Here is a 12842-nt window from a genome sequence, read left to right as displayed (position 1 = left end):
AGGCCTATTCACTTGGAGGAACCTTAATACTGCTGTTACCAGACTTATCTGCCAAAACTGGCGTTAATGCTGCCGATACTAGGCCTATTCACTTGGAGGAACCTTAATACTGCTGTTACCAGACTTATCTGCCAAAACTGGCGTTAATGCTGCCGATACTAGGCCTATTCACTTGGAGGAACCTTAATACTGCTGTTACCAGACTTATCTGCCAAAACTGGCGTTAATGCTGCCGATACTAGGCCTATTCACTTGGAGGAACCTTAATACTGCTGTTACCAGACTTATCTGCCAAAACTGGCGTTAATGCTGCCGATACTAGGCCTATTCACTTGGAGGAACCTTAATACTGCTGTTACCAGACTTATCTGCCAAAACTGGCGTTAATGCTGCCGATACTAGGCCTATTCACTTGGAGGAACCTTAATACTGCTGTTACCAGACTTATCTGCCAAAACTGGCGTTAATGCTGCCGATACTAGGCCTATTCACTTGGAGGAACCTTAATACTGCTGTTACCAGACTTATCTGCCAAAACTGGCGTTAATGCTGCCGATACTAGGCCTATTCACTTGGAGGAACCTTAATACTGCTGTTACCAGACTTATCTGCCAAAACTGGCGTTAATGCTGCCGATACTAGGCCTATTCACTTGGAGGAACCTTAATACTGCTGTTACCAGACTTATCTGCCAAAACTGGCGTTAATGCTGCCGATACTAGGCCTATTCACTTGGAGGAACCTTAATACTGCTGTTACCAGACTTATCTGCCAAAACTGGCGTTAATGCTGCCGATACTAGGCCTATTCACTTGGAGGAACCTTAATACTGCTGTTACCAGACTTATCTGCCAAAACTGGCGTTAATGCTGCCGATACTAGGCCTATTCACTTGGAGGAACCTTAATACTGCTGTTACCAGACTTATCTGCCAAAACTGGCGTTAATGCTGCCGATACTAGGCCTATTCACTTGGAGGAACCTTAATACTGCTGTTACCAGACTTATCTGCCAAAACTGGCGTTAATGCTGCCGATACTAGGCCTATTCACTTGGAGGAACCTTAATACTGCTGTTACCAGACTTATCTGCCAAAACTGGCGTTAATGCTGCCGATACTAGGCCTATTCACTTGGAGGAACCTTAATACTGCTGTTACCAGACTTATCTGCCAAAACTGGCGTTAATGCTGCCGATACTAGGCCTATTCACTTGGAGGAACCTTAATACTGCTGTTACCAGACTTATCTGCCAAAACTGGCGTTAATGCTGCCGATACTAGGCCTATTCACTTGGAGGAACCTTAATACTGCTGTTACCAGACTTATCTGCCAAAACTGGCGTTAATGCTGCCGATACTAGGCCTATTCACTTGGAGGAACCTTAATACTGCTGTTACCAGACTTATCTGCCAAAACTGGCGTTAATGCTGCCGATACTAGGCCTATTCACTTGGAGGAACCTTAATACTGCTGTTACCAGACTTATCTGCCAAAACTGGCGTTAATGCTGCCGATACTAGGCCTATTCACTTGGAGGAACCTTAATACTGCTGTTACCAGACTTATCTGCCAAAACTGGCGTTAATGCTGCCGATACTAGGCCTATTCACTTGGAGGAACCTTAATACTGCTGTTACCAGACTTATCTGCCAAAACTGGCGTTAATGCTGCCGATACTAGGCCTATTCACTTGGAGGAACCTTAATACTGCTGTTACCAGACTTATCTGCCAAAACTGGCGTTAATGCTGCCGATACTAGGCCTATTCACTTGGAGGAACCTTAATACTGCTGTTACCAGACTTATCTGCCAAAACTGGCGTTAATGCTGCCGATACTAGGCCTATTCACTTGGAGGAACCTTAATACTGCTGTTACCAGACTTATCTGCCAAAACTGGCGTTAATGCTGCCGATACTAGGCCTATTCACTTGGAGGAACCTTAATACTGCTGTTACCAGACTTATCTGCCAAAACTGGCGTTAATGCTGCCGATACTAGGCCTATTCACTTGGAGGAACCTTAATACTGCTGTTACCAGACTTATCTGCCAAAACTGGCGTTAATGCTGCCGATACTAGGCCTATTCACTTGGAGGAACCTTAATACTGCTGTTACCAGACTTATCTGCCAAAACTGGCGTTAATGCTGCCGATACTAGGCCTATTCACTTGGAGGAACCTTAATACTGCTGTTACCAGACTTATCTGCCAAAACTGGCGTTAATGCTGCCGATACTAGGCCTATTCACTTGGAGGAACCTTAATACTGCTGTTACCAGACTTATCTGCCAAAACTGGCGTTAATGCTGCCGATACTAGGCCTATTCACTTGGAGGAACCTTAATACTGCTGTTACCAGACTTATCTGCCAAAACTGGCGTTAATGCTGCCGATACTAGGCCTATTCACTTGGAGGAACCTTAATACTGCTGTTACCAGACTTATCTGCCAAAACTGGCGTTAATGCTGCCGATACTAGGCCTATTCACTTGGAGGAACCTTAATACTGCTGTTACCAGACTTATCTGCCAAAACTGGCGTTAATGCTGCCGATACTAGGCCTATTCACTTGGAGGAACCTTAATACTGCTGTTACCAGACTTATCTGCCAAAACTGGCGTTAATGCTGCCGATACTAGGCCTATTCACTTGGAGGAACCTTAATACTGCTGTTACCAGACTTATCTGCCAAAACTGGCGTTAATGCTGCCGATACTAGGCCTATTCACTTGGAGGAACCTTAATACTGCTGTTACCAGACTTATCTGCCAAAACTGGCGTTAATGCTGCCGATACTAGGCCTATTCACTTGGAGGAACCTTAATACTGCTGTTACCAGACTTATCTGCCAAAACTGGCGTTAATGCTGCCGATACTAGGCCTATTCACTTGGAGGAACCTTAATACTGCTGTTACCAGACTTATCTGCCAAAACTGGCGTTAATGCTGCCGATACTAGGCCTATTCACTTGGAGGAACCTTAATACTGCTGTTACCAGACTTATCTGCCAAAACTGGCGTTAATGCTGCCGATACTAGGCCTATTCACTTGGAGGAACCTTAATACTGCTGTTACCAGACTTATCTGCCAAAACTGGCGTTAATGCTGCCGATACTAGGCCTATTCACTTGGAGGAACCTTAATACTGCTGTTACCAGACTTATCTGCCAAAACTGGCGTTAATGCTGCCGATACTAGGCCTATTCACTTGGAGGAACCTTAATACTGCTGTTACCAGACTTATCTGCCAAAACTGGCGTTAATGCTGCCGATACTAGGCCTATTCACTTGGAGGAACCTTAATACTGCTGTTACCAGACTTATCTGCCAAAACTGGCGTTAATGCTGCCGATACTAGGCCTATTCACTTGGAGGAACCTTAATACTGCTGTTACCAGACTTATCTGCCAAAACTGGCGTTAATGCTGCCGATACTAGGCCTATTCACTTGGAGGAACCTTAATACTGCTGTTACCAGACTTATCTGCCAAAACTGGCGTTAATGCTGCCGATACTAGGCCTATTCACTTGGAGGAACCTTAATACTGCTGTTACCAGACTTATCTGCCAAAACTGGCGTTAATGCTGCCGATACTAGGCCTATTCACTTGGAGGAACCTTAATACTGCTGTTACCAGACTTATCTGCCAAAACTGGCGTTAATGCTGCCGATACTAGGCCTATTCACTTGGAGGAACCTTAATACTGCTGTTACCAGACTTATCTGCCAAAACTGGCGTTAATGCTGCCGATACTAGGCCTATTCACTTGGAGGAACCTTAATACTGCTGTTACCAGACTTATCTGCCAAAACTGGCGTTAATGCTGCCGATACTAGGCCTATTCACTTGGAGGAACCTTAATACTGCTGTTACCAGACTTATCTGCCAAAACTGGCGTTAATGCTGCCGATACTAGGCCTATTCACTTGGAGGAACCTTAATACTGCTGTTACCAGACTTATCTGCCAAAACTGGCGTTAATGCTGCCGATACTAGGCCTATTCACTTGGAGGAACCTTAATACTGCTGTTACCAGACTTATCTGCCAAAACTGGCGTTAATGCTGCCGATACTAGGCCTATTCACTTGGAGGAACCTTAATACTGCTGTTACCAGACTTATCTGCCAAAACTGGCGTTAATGCTGCCGATACTAGGCCTATTCACTTGGAGGAACCTTAATACTGCTGTTACCAGACTTATCTGCCAAAACTGGCGTTAATGCTGCCGATACTAGGCCTATTCACTTGGAGGAACCTTAATACTGCTGTTACCAGACTTATCTGCCAAAACTGGCGTTAATGCTGCCGATACTAGGCCTATTCACTTGGAGGAACCTTAATACTGCTGTTACCAGACTTATCTGCCAAAACTGGCGTTAATGCTGCCGATACTAGGCCTATTCACTTGGAGGAACCTTAATACTGCTGTTACCAGACTTATCTGCCAAAACTGGCGTTAATGCTGCCGATACTAGGCCTATTCACTTGGAGGAACCTTAATACTGCTGTTACCAGACTTATCTGCCAAAACTGGCGTTAATGCTGCCGATACTAGGCCTATTCACTTGGAGGAACCTTAATACTGCTGTTACCAGACTTATCTGCCAAAACTGGCGTTAATGCTGCCGATACTAGGCCTATTCACTTGGAGGAACCTTAATACTGCTGTTACCAGACTTATCTGCCAAAACTGGCGTTAATGCTGCCGATACTAGGCCTATTCACTTGGAGGAACCTTAATACTGCTGTTACCAGACTTATCTGCCAAAACTGGCGTTAATGCTGCCGATACTAGGCCTATTCACTTGGAGGAACCTTAATACTGCTGTTATCAGACTTATCTGCCAAAACTGGCGTTAATGCTGCCGATACTAGGCCTATTCACTTGGAGGAACCTTAATACTGCTGTTACCAGACTTATCTGCCAAAACTGGCGTTAATGCTGCCGATACTAGGCCTATTCACTTGGAGGAACCTTAATACTGCTGTTACCAGACTTATCTGCCAAAACTGGCGTTAATGCTGCCGATACTAGGCCTATTCACTTGGAGGAACCTTAATACTGCTGTTACCAGACTTATCTGCCAAAACTGGCGTTAATGCTGCCGATACTAGGCCTATTCACTTGGAGGAACCTTAATACTGCTGTTACCAGACTTATCTGCCAAAACTGGCGTTAATGCTGCCGATACTAGGCCTATTCACTTGGAGGAACCTTAATACTGCTTTTACCAGACTTATCTGCCAAAACTGGCGTTAATGCTGCCGATACTAGGCCTATTCACTTGGAGGAACCTTAATACTGCTGTTACCAGACTTATCTGCCAAAACTGGCGTTAATGCTGCCGATACTAGGCCTATTTACTTAATACTGCTTGTCTCTCGCTCCTGGACTATTCAATGGCTCAAAAGAGAGTTTTAAGGATGATTATTTGGTGCTTTTAAGGCACTCCCTAATAAAATAATTTAACACAATTTTCCAAACAAACCACAAACCACTTCTTAAACTTAACAAGGAAAAGGTTTATTTAAAAAGGCATTAAACTCGGAGGAGGAAAAGAAGGAAGGAAGGTTCGGGACTTCACTGCTTACTAGGTAGTTACAGCCGGTGGCTGTCGTCTGATACCTAGTAGGAGCAGAGAAGCGGAAGGTCTACTCCCTTCGAAAGCTGGTGGAGTAAGAGAGAGTTTTTTCTTCTCAGGACCGGAAGCTGGCAGGTCCTTGGCGGTTAAAAATATTCATGCGCTACTACTCTGATTGGCTAGTGTATGGCCACATCACTCAATCAGGGAGGAATATGTGCAAGAAGAAAGAGGTCTATTTGCATCTGCTACACTGGTACCAGACTTGTCCATCAGAAGTGACCCTAATACCGCCGGTATCAGACCTATCCACCAGGAGTGGCCCTAATACTGCCAGTACCAAACTTATCCACTAGGAATGGCCCTAATACTGCTGGTACCAGACCTATCCACCAGGAGTGGCCCTGCCAGGAATTGTGTTCCAGAAAACATATCTCTGATACCAACACATTGCCACCGTCTCTACGATAGTGCGGAAGGGGCTATTGCTGAATGCTAAGCATGAATATTTTATTACGTTTTTACAAAAGATAAATAAGTATTAATATATGAATGGCCGTGATTATGCATATTAATGTACAAACGTTTAAAGTGAACAATCTATAGCTGAATGCATTGTTTTTGTAATTATTTTGTTTGTGTAATCCATGAATAAAATTCAAACTGTGTTTATTTTCTCAACAGGAAGCCGCAAAACTCGTCCGGCTGTTACTAGAGAACCGAGCAAATCCTAATGTCCTCTGTAATGGAGTATCGCCTTTGGGAGTTGCTATTGCATACGGAAATATTCAAGTAAGAGTTTTGTTTTTCTACATGCTTTAATATATAATTAATTAAAATAAATAGGATCTCCAGATTGAATAATTTATAATCTGGAAACCGTGACACACGTATCTACGTTAAAGGTACTACGGTATTAATATGTAGACTAGTGGAATTACTATTAATACAGATTGCCTACAAAGTCTTTAGACAATTTTTTTTTTAAATTTAATATTACAACTGAAGTTGGAAATTGCTGAAATGTTTAAATAATATTAAGGAACTCTGTTCCGCTGGTCTGCTTTCCAGCTGACTAAAATATCGTTGTCTTCAAGTCCAACATAAATAAATTTTTATTCGACCGTCCTCATAAATAATGTAATTATATCAAATTACCACGAAAAACGATTATTACGTAACTGTCCTACTGACTACAATATACACATTAACCCTTATCCCCGAGTGGCCTCCAAGCCTTGATATGTGGTAACCCCTTTGTAAAAATTAAAAAAAAATCAAATTTTCTGTCAATTCTGTAGGTTTACTTTCGTCTTCTTTCGTCAAGAATAAATGTTTATAAACTGATCATTTTTGCTCCTATAAGTCCTTCTGCTACAGGTTGAAAATTGATTATTTCATTTTTCAATTCATTTATGAAATTACAAATTGATATCATTCAAACTTTCATAACAACTGATTAATGTGTAAAAAAAATTATTTTGATAAAATATTTTAATGAATTTATAAAATTGTCCAAAGACTTTATGGACACCGTGTATATGGTTATACATTTATAATCTAGTCTATAACTACAAGTGAAATTCAGTGGACATCCTATAGTTGCTTTCTTCATTAAAATGAATTTTTTAAAGTCTAATTTATATGTATATTGACCTTGTGATATTACAATCCTACAGTCAAATTATATTTGTAGATGAATTGCCATAGTAAGATTGTATTTGTTGACAAACTATTGTAGATGAATTTTAGTTACACACACACACATACATATATATATATGAAATTCAAAATGGCATAATGGAGACATATTAAAGGCATTTGCAGCTTCTCTTCCAATTTTCGGATTTTAATCATGTCAAATCACACTTTATTTCCTTTTGACGGATTGATTGTTGCTATTTCTTCGGGTGAGTTAAGGGCATAATAGATTCACTGATTGATATAATAATTAAGTGATTTTTGGAATATATTTTTTTTGTCATTTATTCATATATATATATATATATATATATATATATATATATATATATATATATATGAATTGTAGTTGTAGTTTTAAACAAATTGTTGTAGAGGTATTGTAAACAAAGATATATGTATAATCGTATATATGAATTTTATTTTTAGACAAATTGTTCTAAATGTACTGTAAAGAAATATATAATTGCATATACATTAAATTTTTAGATGAATTGTTGGAGTTGAATTGTATTTTAGATAAATTTTTGTAGATAAATTGTAGACAAATTCACTGAATCCATAAAATCATGTTTTTTTTTTGTGTCTTTGTTTTACTTCCACTTTTTTGACAGGCTGTTGATGAATTACTTAGTCATGGTGCTGATCCCAGTCTTCCTCTTTCTCATGGTATAGGTAGCGCCCTTTGTATGTGTGTTTTATCGCATATTAAAGGCCAGTTGAGTGCTCAAACCACGGTTTTATTGGTAAGTAAAGTGCCCCAAGAATAATTTCTTTATGCTATTTCAAACTTAAGCAAGACTGACTGACCAAAATGCTATTTCAAACTTAAGCATGGCAGACCAACCGATGGACACAACCAACCCTTTATAAACATGCATCTAAAATAAGACTGGTTTATTTGGCATAATAGATTAGAGTATTAGCTAATGGGCAGGTAGATTGAGGTTCAATCCTTAATCTAGTCATACCAAAGACTTAAAAAATGGTACTTGATGCCTCTTGCTAAACAAATATAATACAGTAATGTTAGTAATGACAATTTTACTGCTCTCAGATAATGCCAAGTAGAACAAAAGTTTGTTACCCCCCCACACACACACACACTTACGAAATATAATACTGTAATGTCATTACTATGAAAAGTACAGTTAAAATCAAAGTATGAAGAGAAATGATGTTGATAATGATATTTTATTTGCCCCTGGACAATGCCGACCAAAACAAAAATTTCCTTACCCCCACTTCAATTAATAAATATATTAGTACAATATCAGTAAGGAGGCCTTCACAGCACTGCCAAAAGTGACTCATCAAAGAATATTACAATATTCCAAAATACTATAGATTTCTCAACTATTTCATGAGCCCAATTTTTCTTTGTGTGATTTTAGTTGCATAAAGAAGAGAATTCCTTGCAGCTCTGTAATATTAAATAAATGACAGCCGTTCTGACATGTATTATCGGCGATGAGGTATGAGTGCTCGGAGTTTGTCGGATCACTTGCCATTAAAATACTTGTAAAACAGGCACAAGGCTGCTACATTTCAGAGATGGGACAGAGGCTGGAGCTTAGTTGATAGTTCAGGACCTATTAGGTTGACAACTCTTTTTTTTAACCCTGTCCAGGAGCGAGAAACTACTGGTAGATGCACCAGCCTAGATGTGACAACAATACTCCATGCATGGGCAAACGGTGGCCTTGTAGAGATACAGGATACTCTCAGGTGTGAGCAGCATTTAAGCACGGTAGAGAGAGTCCATCTTCCTCACAGCAGCCGTAGCAATTCCCTCAACGTATTTGTTCCAATTCATGTTGTCTGTGAATGTTAAGCCTATGGGCTTGAGTGAAGTACTTTCAAGCAATGTTAGCCATGGCAATCAGTGGTTGAGAAGGTTTCTTGTAATTATGAAAGGAGATAAGCTTAGTCTTGGCAGCATTGAACATTACCAACCAGTTTCGGCGCCATTCCACTACAGACTGGAGGTCTTTCTTTAGAGTTTTAGCAATTTCCTTAGATATGTGTTTTTTAGTTTTACCTTCATGTCTGATTTAAGACATCCATGCGTGTAAAGTAAAATTTCGTACATATGTTTGTTTTGGTTGGTGCGTTTATCCGTGTGTAAATGAGAAGATATGAAGATACATGTGCATATATCAGTGTGTGCCTCTGTTTTTAGTGATATGTACTAAATTGTGTGCGAGAGTGTTCAGTTAACAATGTGTATATGTTGGTTGGTTGTTTTTGTTTTACGGCATATCAACCTTTTTCAGGTTATTTAATGCCGAATCTAGTTATTTTGAGGAACGATTTTTAATGGGGTATATTTGTTTTTTAAGTCGGATTCTATTTAACCCATAGTTGGGACCCTAACAGGCACTACCACTCCGGGTCAGAGTGGACCTGGAAACAATGGCAATTAAAGGGTGGTTCCACACTCCCCAAGGCCTGCAAGCTGGGGCATCACCATCGGATATAGTTTTAGGTCATATTCAGGACCAAATGTGTATATGTGTTGGTGCTGTGTTTTGGTCTATAAAAGTCTCTTGTTATGTGTGTGCTGCTTGCTGAGGAGCCCTTCACCATCCTCTCCAAAACAATGAACTAGGTATGTTGTTAGAAAGCTGATAGGAAAAAGAGGGAGAAATATATTGTGTTTGGATTTTTGTAGTATGCACTGGAATTTGGAATAAACGATACATAACAATATTTACTGCTGCTGCTTCTTTGAACAAAATAATCATATTTTCATTGCTTTATCATTTTTTTCTTCTTCTTTTCATTCAGCTGAACAAATTGTATAAAGGACATGCCAACATTTTGGCCAGAATTCCGATTGGTCCAAAAAAATGTCTCGGAACTGTTGTGGATTTCGCTTATGAACTGTTTTTTCAGGTAATGTTTGATTTTTGATGTCTTTTTTATTTTTAACATTTTTTTTCTTTTAAACATACAGCCTAATCACATTAAAACACCATCTCTTTGCATCACTGAAGTTAAGTGACGTTGAACCTGGTCAGTACCAGATGAGTAACCTTTTTAGAATACCAAATGTTGTATACGTATTCAAGTGTGGCGATCCGTAAACAATAGCAACAGTGGTGGTTGCAGACAACCGCAGCAGCAGCAGCAACAACAGCAGAGACAGTTCACTGTTTATGTTTTAGAAGTTCAATGCTTATTAATGCAAGCATTTAACTTTCTTTCTGGCTTCATTTCTCAGGCAAGCTGAGGACTTTTTAAAAATTATATTTTCACTCCAAACAAGGCACAACGCCACTTTGATATAGCAGGCTACTATCTGGGACAAAATATGCAGGGATACTATGCAAAGAGTTGAGCAGCAAGATGTTTGTTCACATTACATTTTCTGCATGTCAGTACAATCAAGGAGGCAGGTAACCCAGAAAGGAATTCTAAAATCTAGCAGTCCTAGGGAAGAAACTATTAGAGTAGAAAGCTTTCTAGCATCTGGGGATCTCTACTGTGTAGAGGAGGGATTTTGCTGTTTGTCGGGTTTGTTGGGGGTATTTATATAGAGGGGGTACAAGGGCACTTGTAGTTCATTGGAGTATCTACCATTAAAATACTCGTAAAACAGGCAGAGAGATGCAACATTTCGTCGATAGGACAGATGTTGAAGCTTAGCAGACAGTGCGAGACCTATTAGGTTGTAAACTCTTTTTTGGACACACTCTAAGAGTAAGAGACCAGTAGCAGATGCACCAGTCCAAATGTGGCAACAATACTCTATACATGGGGTAAATATTGGCCTTGTAGAAGTACAGGATACTTTCAGGTAAGTAACTTTCTAGCATGGTAGAGAGAGCCCACCTTCTTTTCAGCAGCCGTGGTAATACCCTCGATATATCTGTTCCAACTCATGTTCCTGGTAAACGTTAAACTGAGTAGTTTGAATGAAGTACTTTCAGGTAACGTATCATTAGCTATAGCTATTAGTGGTTGAGAAGGTTTCTTGTAATAATTAAAGGAAACAAGCTTAAGATATGATAGAAGTTAGTAAAACGGGGTTAATATACGGCTTACTTCCTCTTTTCTTGGTCAGGACATGGTACTGACAACAACCCCTTGTGGCTCGAATCCCCCAAACTTCTCTCTTGGTGCGCAACACTCTTTCTCTTTATGGTACACATATATGAATTTTTTTCCCATCAAACACGACTTTATAACTTTTTGTTTTTGTGCATACTCATGGATTTATTTATTTTTTTGATTCTCATTACATGTGGACTTGCACCGAAGAGCTGCAAATCACATTTGTTTTGTTATACAACTAAAAAAAATAATTTTGATTTCTTGCTGATAAAGAATGATATCAGTAGCCCACAATATCAATAGCAGATTTTGCGGCTGTTTGGTTTCTAAGCTTAGCGCTGATTGGTACAAGCATTCAACTTTCTTTTCTGGCTTGTCCAATCAAAGATCATCTCTCAGATATGCTGGAAACGCGATAGAGCTTGATAGAAAGGGTTAACACACAAGCTACTTCCCCTTTTTTTTTTCGACCAGGAGATCAGAGCGAGTTTATAGCACTTCAAACTCCAATCTTCTGTATTGGGGGTGTTGTTTTAAGTTAAGGAAAACAAAAGTCTTACCACGTGTGTGTATGTCGGGTGATAAAGAGAGATTAAAGATGGTGTCGGTGGTTTTATAAGCTGTCGTCTCATGAAATCTTGCCGCACACATACAAATAGGGAAGATATAAAGCAGTCTGAGTTGAGAAGTAGAATTGTGACCTTTGACGATTGTTACGGCTTCTCACAACTTGACCAACAAAAGAATGTGTGGTACAACCAGAACCTCACTGGGTTGGCCGACCCGGGGTTCGACAAGAAGCGACATGGCCTCAACATGCTTACTATAGCCACACACATGTGAACTTACAATAGCACACATACACGCACACACATACCTACATGTCCTTGGCTTCAACACATGTGTACGGTAGGCATTCTTCATAATTGAACACTTATTCCATTTACTAATACTTTTCTCTTTCCTATTTCTCTTTCATTAACACGTTAACGAAAATGATTCAATAAAGTTGTTTTAGATGTTAGAATGAGATATTGTTTTAATATTCTAAATGTCCATCCCCGCAAAAAACAATGATGACAAAATCAAAGCAACAAGTCTAAATATTGAAATTTGTCAACGTTTCACGAATACCTACTAGCACAGGATGATTCTAGTCAAGTCAAGTTGGTAATTTATAATCTTAACTCATTGTTCTAAGGGAGATAACTCAGAATGGATGACCAAAGGTAGAATCACACCGATACAAAAAGACACAGAAAAGGGAACCGCCCCCAGTAACTATAGGCCCATAACCTGCCTACTAACCATGTGAAAAATTATAACAGCACAACTGAAAGAAAAATTTTATCATTCCCTCAGTAATCGTTGACTACTTCCTGAGGAACAGAAAGGATTCCGACGAAAAGGGAAAAGAAGAACATATGGTCTACTATATGTAGCCCAAAAGATCATGAAGGAGGTAAAAAGCAAGAATAAAATATAGTCATGGC

The 12842-nt window shown here is 39.7% G+C and overlaps 1 protein-coding gene across 3 annotated transcripts in view; it reads left to right on the top strand.

Annotated features, from left to right (window-relative positions):
* The window catches only part of LOC145292856 (ankyrin repeat and MYND domain-containing protein 1-like), a 143447-nt gene that overhangs the window by 94854 nt on the left and 35751 nt on the right, over nucleotides 1-12842 (top strand). For all 3 annotated transcript variants that reach the window (XM_080138957.1, XM_080138956.1, XM_080138958.1), the window contains 3 exons: nucleotides 6274-6381; nucleotides 7905-8036; nucleotides 10081-10188. In XM_080138957.1, coding sequence (XP_079995083.1) covers nucleotides 6274-6381; nucleotides 7905-8036; nucleotides 10081-10188 — 348 coding nt within the window. The remainder of the gene's footprint in view (nucleotides 1-6273; nucleotides 6382-7904; nucleotides 8037-10080; nucleotides 10189-12842) is intronic.

The sequence above is a fragment of the Euprymna scolopes genome, chromosome 14 (genome assembly GCF_053919585.1).
Source record: "Euprymna scolopes isolate OS-2025 chromosome 14, ASM5391958v1, whole genome shotgun sequence".
NCBI lineage: Eukaryota > Metazoa > Mollusca > Cephalopoda > Sepiida > Sepiolidae > Euprymna > Euprymna scolopes.
Note: the sequence above shows the minus strand (reverse complement) of the source record. Positions and strands in the feature narration are given on the sequence as shown.